At 37.2% G+C, this 17,487-nt stretch overlaps 2 protein-coding genes across 2 annotated transcripts in view; both read left to right on the forward strand.

Annotated features, from left to right (window-relative positions):
* Positions 1 to 1,386, forward strand: part of LOC142348589 (uncharacterized) — a 135,071-nt gene extending 133,685 nt beyond the window's left edge. Inside the window, exon 4 of the mRNA XM_075399984.1 lies at positions 1,099 to 1,386. Coding sequence (XP_075256099.1) covers positions 1,099 to 1,314 — 216 coding nt within the window. The 3' untranslated portion in view covers positions 1,315 to 1,386. The remainder of the gene's footprint in view (positions 1 to 1,098) is intronic.
* Positions 1,387 to 5,146: 3,760 nt separating this feature from the next.
* The window catches only part of LOC142348036 (oxysterol-binding protein-related protein 9-like), a 101,592-nt gene continuing 89,251 nt past the window's right edge, over positions 5,147 to 17,487 (forward strand). The window contains exons 1-5 of the mRNA XM_075399203.1: positions 5,147 to 5,324; positions 9,029 to 9,162; positions 9,456 to 9,611; positions 10,165 to 10,256; positions 14,921 to 15,101. Of these exons, the coding sequence (XP_075255318.1) occupies positions 5,155 to 5,324; positions 9,029 to 9,162; positions 9,456 to 9,611; positions 10,165 to 10,256; positions 14,921 to 15,101 (733 nt within the window). The 5' untranslated portion in view covers positions 5,147 to 5,154. The remainder of the gene's footprint in view (positions 5,325 to 9,028; positions 9,163 to 9,455; positions 9,612 to 10,164; positions 10,257 to 14,920; positions 15,102 to 17,487) is intronic.

Consider the following 17,487-nt stretch of genomic DNA (forward strand, 5'->3'; position numbering starts at 1 on the left):
ATTTATAAGTTTGTCATAATTTAAATTGAATATCATGTGAAATCATCATTGAATTAATATCAAGTTAAACCTTTATTTCAGTTTTCTCTATCATGCAAATTTCAACATTTCCGCTATTCGAAAATTTAGAATTAGTTATTATGTTATACGATCTCCAACATGTTTAATTCTGGTCAGGCTAAATTCAGAACGTTATCATCTTGTTCAGATTGATGGAGGCGGTCATTCATCATAAACAGACCACCCGCAGTTCAGCTGTCATGAGGTTCAGCAAATTATCATTCTGTTTTAAGTCTTTGAATTGGTTTTATACTTCAAAAACTGTGGATATGAGCTGTATTCCATTCAAATGATGTGGTTCAGTAATGAAATGCTCTGTGAGCAAAGTCCGGGTAACAACTTAATAGCGACATTAAACGTTTGCACAGACAAAATGATATTATGGAAATCGTTTCATGTTGTGTCAAGTTGGTTGTCTACAGTCAATCAATAACAAAGACTTGACATGTAAATGACTTGACCAGCAGTATAATCGACCTTGATACTAGAGAAATCAGTGAAAAACAACAAATTTAGGTCAAAATGAACAGAAAAACAAGGCGTGTTTAACCTCAATTCGTGATCTGTAATTACTAGCTACTATTTGTTGTTGTACTATCTGTAAAGCAGTTTAGCAATTTCAGAGCCTGACTTTATAATATTTTCTAAACCTCAATCAGAGTTTTCCAATGTTTTTTTTTGTCAAAATCTACATATACCTAATGTAATAATGTTGTATTGAGTTTGCAAGGTAAAATCTAGTTAATGTATTCAAGTCAAATTGCACGTATCTTTTTTGCAGTTAATTTTGCAGGTAATGTTACCTGCTATTTTGCTTACCTGCAAAGTTTACCTAGACAATTTTCAGAGTGTACTTTAACTTGTTGTAAAGAGAACTGACTATGATATTCTCGAACTTTCTCCCTTCCAAGTTAATTAAAACCTACGAGTTTATGGTGGCCTCGCTCAGTTTTTTTGAGTTGTTGATAAGTTGAGTATAAAAGCTCTTTGTGCAGTTAGTGGTGAAATTTACTTTACATGCGTTTTACTTTACTTTAGAATACAGGTCATTGGAAACTGAGAAAGGTGGAAGTCACTCGCGATGGTCAAAAATGGCAAGTTACTTGTAATTGCTGGTTCCTTGAATACATCCCTCAGCCTAACGGCAACAACCCACGTTTAATTGAGTTTCCGTCACCTCAATTGAACCCGAGCGAAAACGAGTGTGAAGAGATAGCGGCTCAATGCAAGCGGCACGAAAAACGGAGAGTTTAAGGCATGTGATTATTCGGTTTTGGGTATTCCGCTAAGAGTACTTGAGTTCCATGTAAAAAAATGAATAAATTCTACCCCCTCTTGTTTTATCACGTTCACCCTTTAGAAGTACTCTGTAGTTATTTCAAAAGGGAAAAGTTTTCTCCTAGTTCACATTCTTTTTTTTTTCAAGGAACAGAATACGGATCTATTCTGCCCCCCCCCCCCCCCCCCACCAGAATAGCGGGCATATAACTTTACGCCTACAGACGCATGTCCTATTATTCAAATTGTATCTGCTATATAACAACAAATAATAAGTAATTGGGGGCTTAAAACCCTGGGAAGAAAAAAAAATAGATCCAACGATTCAAATTCCAGCTTGTCACCAGTAAAAATTGTATAACGTTACTCATAATCCTGGTATAACGTTATTCATAAGCATTTATCCCGGTTATATACCCAAGGGGCCTTGAAACATATTAAACTGCCTATTAGAACTCAATTAAAACCTGCCATGAACACAATTTTAGTTCCTAAATTTTGCAAAATACCTATACTACACATATTTATAAGAAAAGAGACAGATGCCAACAATAAAACTGTCAAACAATCTCAAAAACTCCAACTCTTGCAAAAGTATGTGATCAGCCACACTACCTGAGCAACTATTTTACCGCTTGGAAATATAAGTGCCTCATTAACAACAATATGTCTGCTTTCTTTAATCAAAGTGCTGTCTGGATAATTTCCTTAGCAGAAAATTTAAACTTTAGTTATGACACAAATGTTCAATTTTAACGCTGATCAGACATAGCAAAAGCATTTAATTCAATGATTTTGTATAACTGTATGAAATTTTAAAAAAATTTAAGGGATAATGCAAAATTCCTGGTGATAAAAAACTATGTCTCAATTTCATCACGAAATTGGATCAATAATTTCAAGAACATTTATCCTTTGTAAAAATTCCGTGAAACTGTACCAAACACTTGAGATGCTATAGTGTTAGCAAGTGATGCAGAGAATTTTTAACGCAAAAATGGTTGAACAGTTAAAGTTATTCGCTAAATCTCTTTTTAGCAATCAATAAAGCAGATTCGTTATTAAAATTACGCGAAGAGTTTGTTGGTTGAGTTTTAAGTAATGGTTAAATGACTCTGCTTGAAGTCACTGAGAACTTCTGGCGTTTATTAAGAAACGCGAAGCGATTCGAGATATTAAATCAGAATTTCGAAGTGACTTCTGCAGAGTCACTTAACCATGCTTAACACACGAAACGCGCATGTTTTAAAATGAAGAAAGTCAACGGAAGTCAACTTCTGCCTAAGTAGCAACTTCTGGCATTTTAACTTCTGGCACTGCAGACTTTCGGCATTTCAAAATGTGCACGTGAATGTTTTAAGAAAACTTTACGTAAACTTAAAAAAACATCGCAAGTTTTATCTGACTTGATATGATTTGTTGGCATGTGCGAATTGATGACTTCCTATAGAAATCTCGACAAAAAGAGAATAAAAACACAGATTTGCTGATTGAGTGGTTTTATTATAAAATAGGTGATTCTGAATAAAAGGGTTTTCTGTTATATGTTCTTTCGTCATTATGTTTTGTTTTGGTACAAAATTCAAACTCAGTTAAACTGTAATTAAGTCCCACAATGTATCTAATAGTAATTCATTGACAGGATGATGCAAGATTTCAATCAAACCTGGCTTCAGTATCACCATAAATCTACAATTTTGTATACAGAAAAGTCCATTTGCAGAAAAATTATGAAAAAGCTCAAAAATGAGATGAGATGGTGCTATTAATTTGACAATTGGTAATCTGACTTTCAAAGACATTTGATCCCTAACATGGCATAGCGACAAGCGGTTAGCAGTTGCTATTATCTTCAAGAACACGTTCAATTGATTCTCGAAAATCTAGATTGAATATATTTTCAGTTCAAGTTATCGTCAGCTTTGTGAAAACATTATAAGGTTTTAGTTTTTTTTGAAAGTCTTGTCCTTTTTTGCTATTACTGAAATACAGGAGTTCTGTTTTATGTGCATTATCTTTGCCAACAAATATGGGTAATTCTCATTATAGACCCTCCCCCACGAAAAAATAGCCCCCCATTTAGGTATGTTTACTATGATTTAGGGGGTATAGGTTATCTGAACACTAAATGGGGAGAAGGGCTCTTATGGGGAAGACCCAGAAAAATTTGAATGACTTTTGAAGATACCTATTTTATTGACTCTATTCTGTTTTGATAGAACTCTTTGACCTCTAATTTTTGTGATTTTATGTTGACGTTACTATGTAAGAAACAGCACATGTGCATGGGGGCGTAAAATTTATCTGCCAACTGAGTTGGGGAGGGGGGGGGGGTAGAAAAAAACAGATCCAATAAAATATCTTGCAAACTTTTTAATTCTTTTTTTCTAAAATTTTCTAGTATCAGTCATTCATAGTATAATAGCATCATCAAGATAATGGATTATATCAACGCAACATTCTATTTTAAAAACCGAATAAAAATTATAAGAGAAAAATAATGGTCCTAAATTTGTGCCCTGGGGATTTTGGTGAGGGTGGGGTGGAATACTTCATGTGACAAATGCAGCAGATGAAAACACAGAATGTGTATCCTCCAACTTTCTCTGCCAATCACAGTATGAGAAGACTCCATTCTCTTTTAGATAGCTCATGCATACTTAATTCTCTTAATTCTAATTATTCTATTAGATTGATACACTATGTGTATATTACTAACTCCGATGCTGAATATAATTACCACCGAAATAATTTAAGTTTACCTTCATTGTTTTCCCGAGTTAGTTATTCAGATAAATTTAGGTAAGACTATTTCCCGCGCAGAAACAAGTAGCCCTAGATCTATACCCCTGAAGGCTGTGAAAAGGAACCCAACTAGGAATTGCGTTACAACATGACAACTTTTTTTTTGGGGGGGGGGGGTGTATTAATGACAAAACCCCGATTTTTGTTCTATTCATTATAGCATGTGATGAAATAAGTAAAAAAACTGCACGTGATACAAATTTCCGAATCAAAATTGAAATGAATCGTTCTTTATGAAAGGACGATCATTTTCTTTCTGCCAATTTTCAATCGAAACAACGAGACTGTTTTTACTATGCCTAAGAAAGGGAAGGAGTTGTCCAATCATATTACACCAATAGGATCTTTTACGTTGGTCCCCCACCCCCAGTTTAGAGGTTGCACATTATTTTCACTACCAGACGTACGTGACATATTTTGACTTACATGATTTACCAATAACGGCACATATTCTGTAATGGGGTGGGATAACGTACTTGTGTGTCACAAATGGAAAATAACTATTTTTTTGAATGTATATTTCGCCCGTCCTATAAAAAGTTAGCAATATTTTTTGCGTATTTGGCACAATAAATTGTTTGTTTTTATCAAAATCAGTAGACTAGTAAACGTAATATTGCACTTTTAAGGTTCGCGGGGTCTTTCTCATTATAGCCTTTTCGTGAAATCGTAACCCCCCCGTTGTGCCATATGTACCATGAGTAGTTACAGGTTATCTGACCACTAAGCTGGGGGTCTGTGGTGTGTGTGGGCTATAATGAAAAAGACCTGGTCGCTTGCATGCAAACGCACATTGGATCTTCGACGCAATGTCCTCCCCACCCCGCGGCATAGTTGTGTTAAGATCGTATAACCCCTCACTACCATGAGTTTATTTCTCCTTGGGTGTGCGTGCGTGGGGGAGAGGGGGGGTTTATACCTGGAAAGATCGTGCTCATGTTGGGATTGAGACACACAAATTGATCCAAAATGAGAAGTGACTTTTTCCCTAACAAATGAGAGAGCACGACAATGAAAACAACTTCTATGGCCGAAACAAGGAACTCAGCTCAGCACTCCTCTGGTGTTCTATGGAAACAGGGGTCCAGCATGAGTAGACTAGCTGATCCAGCACGCGAGTCCTCTCTGGTGACGTCATCCGATTGCTTCACTGGCCAACTCAAGATCAAACAAGGCGGAAAAGGAAACTTGTTCAATCTGACTAAGTTTATTACAGATGAAGGATCCCTTCTGCACCCCTCCATTATTTAAATACCCCAATTAGAAATTATGTGCATTATATAGCACGTTACTATGCTACAAGCACGTGCGCCTTGGGGGGATTGAAACTTTCCATGGGTCTTTCCCATTATAGCCCCCATGAAAATACACTCCCCATTATGGTATATTTACAATGATTGGGAAGCTATAGGTTATCTGACTTTAGCCTGGGGGGGGGGGGGGCTATAATGGGAAGAATCCAAACAGTAAACAAATCAATCTGGAATTTTAAAAATAGGAAGACCTTTTGCTGTTCTTGAACTAATTTTGATGTGATTGACACGTGATATTTCGATCCCCTGCCTCCGTGAAGTTGTCTGTGTGAGTATGAGCTCTTACTTAACCATAGCTTCAGGCTGGCCATAGCCTGAACACTCTTGGCTGCAATGATTCTACCATGTGAAAGTTTCAGACGCAAAAATTGGCCATAGTCACCAAAAAAGAGCATTAATGCTCACTAAATGAACAGTCTGAGATGAGCGGAATAGTAGAGAAAAGACATCTGAGAACAGGCATCTGTTAGGATGCAAAATAATTGAATAACCATATAACATACCCTAAGACCGAAAAAAAACGGCGTATGAAATTTCCTCGTATGAAAGTCCTCGTAAAAAGTTTTCCACGTGTAAAATCGGCGGTATGTTTGGCTGGTTCGGCTTCACATGCGAGAAATTGTTGGTATGTTCGGCTTGAAACATCCCCAGGCAACCAGACCATTCAAAATCTGTTTTTAATTGTAGAAATTTTATTAATATTTTTCCAAAGTAGCGGATTTCTAACTGACAAAGGAGTTGTTCAAATCAAACCAAACTGCTAATCAGATTTTCCTATGTAAAGAAAATCTAAAAGGCTAAGATTTCTTGGAAAAAAAAGCTTAGGTTTTCATTCTTTTTAGTTGCATGGAGCGCATAATATTTTTCAAAAATTGAATTTCAATCGGGTCAAGGAGTTATTCAATTGAAATCAAAAACTTGGCATGTAAGTTCCCTTATGTCAGGGTAGACTAGGACACCAGAAATGTTTGGTGTAGCTCTCCAGTGACTTTCTTTTTTCATAATTCCATACAAACGAACAAGATTTTTTTCAACTACATCACTATGGGGAGTGCGAATTCGTCTGCGGGGGATATAGCGCAAAAGATACAGTTTTTGGTGCCCTTGAATATCTTTGACTAAGGTAGTGGGGACCTTTTCCGTTTGTGTCCCCATCTTAGTGGGTGTATATTATTTGCACCCCAGACCCACGTGCCACATTTTACATAGTAATTTAATTTGCAATGAAACGTGCTCTGTAATTGGGGAGCATAATGCACTTGGGGGGGGGGGGGCAGAAAAGGAAAATATCCGTTAATGGTGTACCATATGGACACAGTTTTGACCACTTGATAAGAATTGATGGATCTTTTACGTTTGTGCCCCCCTTCCCCAGTACGTTACGCTCCCCCCAATTACAGAGCACATGTCATGGGTTTTTCCCATTATAGCCCCCATGAAATTATAGTCCCCCATTATGGTATAATTACCATGATTGGGGGGGGGGGTATAAGTTATCTGACCACTAAGCTGGGGGGGGCTATAATGGGAAAGACCCCGTGTCATTACATGGTAAATCCGATTTTTTCCGTTTGTGCCTGCCGGCTTAGTGGGTGAATTATATTTGCACCTCCAGACGCACGTGCCGTATTTTTACATAATGAATTACTTTGTAATTGGGTGGGCATAGGGGGGGGGGGCAAACGGCAGAGATCCGGTAAATAATTGTGTAAAAATATGGCGCGAGTGTCTTGGGGTTGCATAAAATATGCACCCACTAAGCAGTAAGCTGGGGGGGGGGGCACAAACGAAAAACATCCGAATTCAATTAATAAAAAAATTGGTCTAAGCATTCTAACAGTGTTAGCGGTTGTTAGGTTTTTGGCAATAAGCGGATGGTTTCCGTTTATGCCCCCCAACTTAGTGGGTGCGTATAATTTGTATAGAATTTTACGATGTAGTGACACGTGCACTGTAACGGGGGGCACAAGAGGAAAAGATCCCAATAAGCTAATGCATATTGAGAATATAGTTCATTCAGTGATCTTTCGGATCTACTCCCCCCACCAGTTTAGAGTTTAGTGGACTTTTATAACTTTTACACCGTCACGCAAGTGGAAGCGATAAGGGAAAAATCACAACGTAGTGGGGACACAAATAGAAATATTTTATTTGACAATCATATTTTTAAGCATTAATTCAAAAAGTTAATTAGAGAGACTTCGACCTTTTCTGTACCGAATTTTCGCTGTAATGTTTACTCTATCATGGTATCGGTAATTTCAAATTCAGTTTTTCAAGTAATGTTTTTTGGCATTTCCCATTTCAGCCCACAAGCATATAACATCGTATAGCCTGCGCCAGCCAATTACCTGACTTACATTACAATGGGGGCCGCAAATTCGTGGGTGGGAGCTATAGCGGGAAACACCCAATTTGTGGTCCTATTGGGTATATTTCTTGTTCAAAGGGTTAGAGGTTGCATTATTAAAATTGTGAGGTGTCCGTGCAAAACAAAAAATAACGACCTGGCGAGATCTAGTAAATAACATTTTTGATCGATTAGCAGGACTGCTCAAGCATGTTTAAGGTTCAATAGAGGTTATACTGAGACAAAAGGAGGGGGGTGCGTAAACCACTGGTAAAAACATGGTGACCTGTTTGATTGCTGTTTGCGCAGTTGGTAGCCGTAACTAGAGCCATTAATCTGAGGTGTTACAAACTTTGCTTGGAATTCGTCACATTCGAAACTTATATCAGTGCAGGCTGGTGAACCTCTGCGGTCGTTGTTACTCTGTTAAAGAAGTTTTTGCATGCATTTGTTTCTCACTTCAAAAACGCCGCAAGAAGTTTCTCATTAAGCAGGAGATGGTTAAATTACTCGGCAATCATGAGGTTAGCTGAAAGATATATTCTCTGTTTGAACCCAACGCCTGGTGGGTTCACATTTGGTTGCATCTCACAAGTGTTGTGAGATCTCACAAGTCTTGCATCTTGGAGCTAGCCCCATATTATTAGCCAGGGATATAATATGTACTGACACATGCTTCGTAAACTGCTGCGTAATAAACTGGTAGACGCAAACGGAAAAGATCTATATTTTCCTCTTCGCTTCGTGTTTTGCTATGTTATTTTGACTACAGTTTCTGCTACATTTCTAGCGGTTCACGAAAATCCCGAGCCAAAGTTTTCCCGCAAATTTCAGAGGAGTTAAAGATCGGTAATAAAACTGATTTGTTGGTCCTGGACTCAACTCCAAGTCTGTATCATTAAAGGCAAGAGTAAAAATAATAAACCCCTGCTGATTTTATCCTGATTTATATAAGTTTTCAGGCCTGCTAATCTATTCTTCGTTCAATATAGCAATTGTTAATCAACAAAGCGAAATAAAATATGCTAAACAAAACTTGCACATTAGATATCAATACTAAGATCTAATTGACCAATTACTGATATACTCTTGGATTCCCGTAGGGGCTTTTCATCGGTTGTAAATACAGCTGAAAATTTAACTGTCAACTTGTTACTTCTGGTTACCATTGTGGTCAGTTGAATTTGAGTCTGAACAAGAAACAGAAAGTTTCAATGTGCGTAGGATGGAAAACTAAGTTCTGTGCCTTGAACAAAGACGTAGCACTACTCAGTGTCTACAAATCAGAGAGTCATCGGTTACATGGGAGACGACAGAACTGCTTCCACCTTTTGACCTCTGTCGTGGACATTGTGGCAGGAAAGCTCAAATCTGTTTCAATATGAAAACTCTGCTGGGCTTTTAACTTTTTCAAATCAAGATGTTTCGACCCTACATATATATAAACATACATATATACATGCGCTGTGTCACTTAATACCAGAGAAATGGTAATAAAGCACACAAAAGAGAAAAAAAAAACAGAAATTTGAAAGTGATCTGCATGGAACTATTAGCGGATCTTCGTCATTATGATTCCTTGATGTGTTTAACGGGATTGGGTCTTAGGAATATTTTCTCGGTTATGTGAAACAGATTCTTGGATATGACAGGAACCAATACGCAGTTCTCAGTAGCGGACTCTAAACATGGTAAAACTTGTCGATTCAAAGCAGAGAGTTTGATTGCAAGAGCGGAATGGGTGGACAAAATCCGTTCAGTGGTGGAAATGCACTCCGCCGTCGCTCACCAACGAAAGTCAATAGGTTAGAGGTTAGAGTCGTTCTTCAACCAGGTCAGAGAGAGTGGGGTACCTTTTTGCGACTCTAGGACATAGGTTATTGCGAATAAGATCACAATCGAACCACCTAAGGACAGTTTAGCGTCATTTTCTTCACAGCTGGGGATGATGGGTGATAATGTGTGCGTTTGGTTGTTATGATCACAGAGTCTGTGAGAGCCATGGTCTGAGGATTCTGGCAACTTTGGGCACGATCCGACTGGGTCTGTAGCCCGCCGATCAAAAACTCACAAGAACGTGTTTGAAAAGAATTCATTCGGTTTTATAAATCCTAAATTCTAGCTAACTCTGTGCTATATGGTTACTGGCACTCTGTAATAACTCTTGTGTAATTTTGTGGCAACAACGGATAGCCAGCAACTATCTTCAGGTCTTCATTAGACTTGCAGATTTTTCAGCAAAAATTTTAGCTGAAAATGAATTTTTCAATGCAAAAAATCTTTGATGTGTTATCACCTGAAATTGTTTGTTTCTATGTCTTCAATCAAAAAAGGCCTATTTGTTTTTTTTTGTTTGAGCTGTCCTGGACAACCAGGGTGCCAAGAGTGTGTTCCTACAATCGAGGCAAGAGGTTGAGAAACATTTACAGTCAGTTATGGCAAAACGGAAGGTTTGTTCCACTATCTATATCAGTTTCTAAAAGAGATGCTCTAGGACTACTATTGATTGAATAACTTCACTGAAACAGAGATAATCAGAGAAACAGAGACTACTCCGATCAGTGTAGATTGCAGAGTAGGCAACAAAAATCCGCGTGGTATTTCTCTTTCCTCGGTTTAATTTTACTATCTGCATAAATGATATTTTTCGCCCTTATAATGATATTATTGTCAAAATCATACATTAAACAGAGCTTTTTATTTAAAAAAATTATGCGAAGTTATAGGTTGAACAATGAAGTATAATTTTAATGTCATGATAGTACCTTTTTTCCTCTAGTTCTCGTCTTGAAGTTATCATTGTGACCAAAAGAACATTTCAACCAAACAGGATCTAAAATGCATTCAAAGAATTACAAGACCAAGTAATTTGAGTGCACCGTGCGCAGGTGTGCGCTGGAAGATGGTCTGATAAGAGATATAGTTGGTCTGAACACCTCGATAAGGGTAATGTTTGCCAAAAAATGTGGGAATTGCGAGCACTGATTAAAGAAATTGATAAAACTCATAGGTCTGTGTATCTGGAGGATTTCACGAAATCTCTGTACCAACAGGAACTTCAAGCATTTCAAAACGCCTCAGCAAAAATTTCAGACCTTCCAAGTTCTTGTTAACAAAAGTACTAACTCCATGGAAAAACAAAGTTGAAAGAATGCTTCTGCTCAGTCTTTTCTTCGAAACAACCTTTCAATATCAAAGACATCTATGCTGGAACTCCTTAAGTCTGGAAAAAACAAATAATGACCTTTCCAGTGCACAAAGGGAATTAAAAACGAAACATTAGAAAAAAATAGACGCATGAAATTAAATCTGGTCATCCAAGCACTAGCAGTTATTTAGCTATGGTTAAAAACATTAGTATGCATTAGAGGAGACTATGATCACTCAAACTGCTGTTTTCAAAGCCAAAATCCAAAAATCACTTGGGATGAAATAACCGGCATAATATCAATCGAAAGATCACTTGAACTCATTATTTAACTTGTGTTGAAATGTTTACCTCTTGAGATGGAGAGCGAATTTTAAACTATACAGGGCCAGAATATTGCTTTTTCAGCCACGAAACAATTTAAGATTCTTTTTTTTTTAGTTCAAACCACATTTAGCTCAGTCCAATTAACCAACTAACAATTTTAAGTGTGTAATCGAGAAATGGATAAATTACATTAAAATTAAAAAAAATTTGATTTTTAACGAAGTTGAGTTGTTGATCTTGAGCGTGTGAAAGTCTGCACATGAACGCACGAAATTCTCGAAAACTCACAAAGTCTGGAAATAATCTCTAAATTTTAAAACGGACAGCGTAGAATTTTGAAGTTCGAAAAAGCAAAGTGCGCTCAATAGTTCGTACACGAATTAACAATTTTTTCCAGTTCATAGCGCAATTTGTCGGAATAATTGCCAAGAGAAACGGAAGTCTGGATTCGAAGCTCAAAAGTTAGATAAGATCTGATGAACAAACACCCATCTGTTTGAATGGGAAACACTCTGGGAACAGTTTCAGAAACGCTTATTTTGTTTCGTCTGTACAAAGTGTTTTGTTAGCGAGCCCGAAACTCTGGTCCTGAACGCTCAGTTGCAAATAAAAGTCTGATAAACTCACAACAATTTTGGACATGAAATTGCGAGTGATTAAAAATGCTCAAAAGAAACGCATGAAAGTCTCGACATTATTGCACAAAAGTAATGCGAGCGCACAATATCTGGAAATGGACCTGACAATTTGGACATGAACGCTCATAGGTCGCAAGAAAATCTGATTATGAATGCAGGCCATGAATTTGGAGCGCATTAAAATAATATTCAGAGCACGTGGTCAAGCACCAAAATTTTAATGCGTGGTCAGCGGTCTGAAAATTACTATAGATTTTTTTCAAAGCGCACAAAATAATTGTGCCGAGAACTAAAAATCTGTAAGCGAACTCACAAATGTCCGAGGAATTTGTAGATGAACGCGAGTTAGTCTGGCGTAAATTACAATTGTCTAGTAAAAACAAAAAAGTCTGGATATGGGATTTTCTTTCTCGGTCGGACTGTTTAGGAGGTTTTCTCGAAAAAAGTATAACGAACAATCAAAGACGTTACGTTACCAAACTATCACAATCTGGAAAACATATAAAAAGCCAGAGTAGGTTACCTTATGTACTTGATAGTAAAAGAAAAACTAACTCTTTGAAGCTCATCGAATTTCAGTAAATCAGCGTTATTTCGAGTTATTTGGCGCAATTGTTGGATATATTATGTTTTTTAAATCTGTTGGAGAATGTATTACAAAAGTTTAGACCTTTGCAACCAACAAAAATTTAAATGAATTACTTTTTGCTGATAGAGAATTTGTGGTAAATACTGACAGAGAAACTATAAACGTGACCAAAATGTCCACTGTAATTTTACAACATTGGACGATAGTTTAAATATTGAGTAGCCTGTTGTCCACGACCTTATTTTTTTCGATTCTCACAATGAAAGATGTCTCTTTCCTTCTCCCTTAATGATATGCACCACTAGCTTTCTCTGAAGTTAAAATTAAATCTTTTTATATTACAACGCATTTTTTTTAGCTTTTAAAATTATTTATTTTCCAAAAAATTTTTTGTACTTCGCCACTTTTTAAAATCATTTCTGTTATTTTGTGGCGTAGTCTAAGTAAACAAAAGTATCATCATTTTTCAAACAAAAAAGAACGTTTTATTATTTGGTTTTTGAAAACTGGTTTTGTTTTGATGTTTCGAGTTTCTTAAAAAGTGATTTCGGGCTTTATGCCAAATTTCGAGTTATCTCTTGTCCTATTACAACATCAATGATTTGGATCCATTTGGATTTTAGGATGAAAGTAGTTGAACATATAATGTTTTCAACGAAAACCTTAAAGTGTTAACAGGTTTGACACCGTTTATTTGAAATTTGATCTGAGAAATTTTCTTTTTTTAAAGAAAATTTTTTGAATGGTTCTGTCGGTTTTGTTGTCGCTTAAGACATATCTGGATAATGGCCAGTCTCAATGGCTTCAATGGCAGTATAAAAATACCTAAGTGCAATTTCATCTGCTTTTCGTCTGATACTAAATAGACTTTTGTCTGGTTTTATCTGATGCCATTTTGATATTGTTATTAAGTGCTTGTACAAAATACATCTCGACTTGTGGTATTTTTGGGTACGTTTGTTTTTGTTAATTGAGTTTGTTGTTTATCGTGTCTCCTAGTTTTGTCAATCGCTCTGCAAGTTGGCATTATTTAGATCATTGGCTACTATAACCAGTCATATAACTCCGATGGAGTTACATAAGAATCTCTCTAGTAATTTCGGATAAAAGCTGATTGTTATGGCTTTGCCATTTTTCATTCTAGAATTTGCTGACTTTTTCAAGATCTTATCATGGAAAGGTCGCATCATCTTTGATGGGAACTGGAAGGATATTGATTTGTTCAGCTTAAGTTTTATCTGATGCTTTCATGAAATTTACAGTGAATTTAAAATAATAGATATTGAGTTTGAGTGTAATTAATGTTTTCATCGTTTTGTTGTTTGTCTTGTCTTGCAGTCATATTAACGATAGAAATCATCGACTGTCTAATGCAACCTTACTTAATTCATTTGATGGTTTTCGTTTCTAACAACTGAGGATTTCAAGTCACTAGCCATTTGATATCATTAACCAATGAAACTTACCATTTTTTAACTCAGTAACCAAATAAATTTCACTTTGAGCCTTTCTGAAAAAAATTTCCCCTCTTGGCTCATAAGTAAAGTATGTGGGTAAATAGAGTCGGAAAATTATGTGCAAACGAACATTACATAGTTTCATTGTCCTTAATTAATCTTGAAATTGATGATCATTAGTCTTTCAACATTTAATTGAATTAGAACTCCAAAAACACTTCAGAGCTTCTATTATTAGTTAACTAAGACCGAACCTAGTTAGGCTCCTTTTACAGCCTTAAAGGGTTTACAGATAGACTTCTTTTATGCTGGGCGAGAAGCATACTTACATAATTCTCTCTGACAAACGGACTCTGGAAAATACTGACGGTTGAAATTTAAAATGGTGGTAACAATATACAGCGCCAGAGCCACTCGTATTTAAAGAAGAATAGATTCTTCCCATTCTCTGATTGGTGGAAAATGTTAGAGTATACCCATTTTCTATTTTTGTCTCTTGAAGGTTATTTGCTGGCTGTCCTCAAAACCAATTTTTTTTCAAATACTTAAAATACTTACTACAATCATTATTATGTTTCGCAATCAATTGGTAAAAAATTTTTGACAGATTTATTGAGCCGTTTGTCTTTTACAAAAAAGTTGTGATTTTGGTAACGATAAGGTAGCTAGCACACTCAGCCACAACTCAGGCGCATCAATGGTGAAAACAAGATAAATTAACAACGTGCTGAACAATCGAAACCGAGACAAAAACAAATTCAGTTCCTTACTCAAATGAACTTACTTTAAACTTTAACCTAGGTAATTTTTCTATAAAATCAATGGTGAAAACAAGATAAATTAACAACGTGCTGAACAATCGAAACCGAGACAAAAACAAATTCAGTTCCTTACTCAAATGAACTTACTTTAAACTTTAGCCTCGGTAATTTTTCTATAAAATCAATCTTATTAGGCGCTGATTCATCGTACCAAGTATGACAATACACTTACAGTTGATGAGCAACGGAACGTTCGCAAGTTCTTCGAAGTGAGTCGTGCATACATTGACGCAGTGATTGAAGCCGTCAACAAAGTAGATGAGACGAAAGTGGGTCTAGATCACGCAACATTGGGTGATACATCCACTCCTCACGGTAATATTGCCCAACAGACTGTGTCTGTTCATCTGATTTTATGATGCCGGTAATCCAGTGAGGGTTTCACCATTCTATCCCTAGTTGAGGTACAAACTCTATGAAAAGGCTTGAAAAACCAAGTGGTGGGTGACGATATGGATCCAAATTACTCAAAATCATATCTTACAAGAACATACTTAAAGTCTATACCCATTTTTTCACAGGTAGAGATACTGTAATTTCCTAGATAAACATGATCAAGCTTTTTTCAACAGTCGAGTCATGATCTTATCATAAACTATTATATTCAAGCAAAAAAAAACTTTTCATGAGTCAACATCAAGATTGACGCTAGTGAAAATGGCACACGAATCAAAATAGAGAATTTTTACTGCTGGCAAATCAGAATTGAGAAAACGTTAAAGCTGTTTCCCGTTTGGTTGGTTCCTCAACAAATTCTCCAGGTTTTAATAAAGGATATGAATGTTAATATCAATATGATCAGAAATCGCGTCAAGCGAATAAATAAATTTTAGGGAAAACTGATCTCACGTTTGGTTATGATCGATTCCTACCAAATCCCACGGGCTGCTGAGTCATTGCTACCCGGGCTGACCATCCAGAGCATTCCAGTACTGAACCAATATAAATCCATAGACTGTATATAGACATTTTTACACTTGTGCAGATTCTGTTCATGTCATGATATAGACTGATCAGTCTATATTTCAGAGTAAAATTGGTACTCTGTTTTTTACCTGATTTTGATCTGTCCATTACTATTTTCATACAATTATCAGTTTAATTAACATTATTGTATACCTCTTGTCAGCCTAAAACCATTCTGTTCTGAACCTGTTTCAGCTCTGATTGTCAGCCTAAAATACACTGTTTTTATTCTGTTTCAGCGCTGATTGTCGGTCACAGCACAGGCATATTCTCACCATTCTGCAACACACCACAGGCAAATTCACACCATTCTGCATCACACCACAGGCATATTCACACCATTCTGCATCACACCACAGGCATATTCACACCATTCTGCATCACAGCACAGGCATATTCACACCATTCTGCATCACAGCACAGGCATATTCACACCTTTCTGCATCACACCACAGGCATATTCACACCATTCTGCATCACACCACAGGCATATCCACACCATTCTGCATCACACCACAGGCATATCCCACCACACACACATACATGCACACACACACACATGCACACACATTCACACACACATGCACATGCACACACATTCACACACACATTCACACACTCACACACATACATGCACACACTGCACACACAAAGCGGCAGGCACACACACGCGCGCGCACTGCGAAAGGTTAAAAACAATGTATTTTAGGCTGACAACATTTGCTAATTGAAAACTCCCCCCCCCCCACCTTAATTCACCCCCCCTACCTTAATTCATCCCCACAACCCCCACTACAATTAATTCACCCCCACAACTTCACCCCCTTTGAACACATCGTTTTAGGTGACCCGGGATATCGTAAGTACACCTGTAAAGTGACCCAGGATATCGCGAAAATACCTGTAAAGTGACCCGGGATAACGTAAATACACCTGTAAAGTGACCCGGGATATCGTGAATACATCTGTAAAATGATCCGGGACATCGTAAATACACCTGTAAAGTGACCCGGAAGGTCGAGAATATACCTGCTCTTGTTGCGAACGCACCCCGAATGCTCCCCGAACGCACCCCGAACGCTCCCCGAATGCACCCCGAACGCGCCCCAGACGGATCCCGAAATATCCAGCATCAGCGAAAGTAGCAGTATGCACACGTTATGTAGTACGTATGTAGTACGTATGTAGCTGTTTTAACTGGTAACGTGTCGTTACAGCGGAATGCATGCATTCTGAATGCATTTTGCATGCTTTTCTGACATGCGCACCACATTTCAACATTTTCGAAAATTTCAATGCACTGTTTTTTCTCTGAAATTACTCTGAACAGTCTGAATAGTTGTTCTGTTTTGTTCTGGGTATAATGACCAACTTTTTTGATGTAAATAAGCTGTTTCAGTACTGGTTTTGCAAGATAATATGGAGATACTCAGGTTCAGTACTGAAATACTCTGGGTGGTCAGCCCGGGTATGGACCGCAAAGCATGGTCACACGCGGCAAAATGTATAATCAAAATAAGGCGATGAAAAAATAGGCTACGTCAAATTTAGGTAATTTGGCAACAAGGAAAATTAGTGCTTTAATCTTCTGAACCAATCAGATTTGTTGAGAGTTCTTTATTTTGGCACGAGTAGTAAGAGAATCTGCCATATGCTTGTAGGGGGGGGGGGGGGTCCTACAAGACTTTTTACCACCGAAAAACTGATTTTCCACCGAAATTTTTTATTCCTACCT

This window comes from Convolutriloba macropyga, chromosome 10 (assembly GCF_964194025.1).
Source record: "Convolutriloba macropyga chromosome 10, txConMacr16.3, whole genome shotgun sequence".
In the NCBI taxonomy this organism is placed as follows: domain Eukaryota; kingdom Metazoa; phylum Xenacoelomorpha; order Acoela; family Convolutidae; genus Convolutriloba; species Convolutriloba macropyga.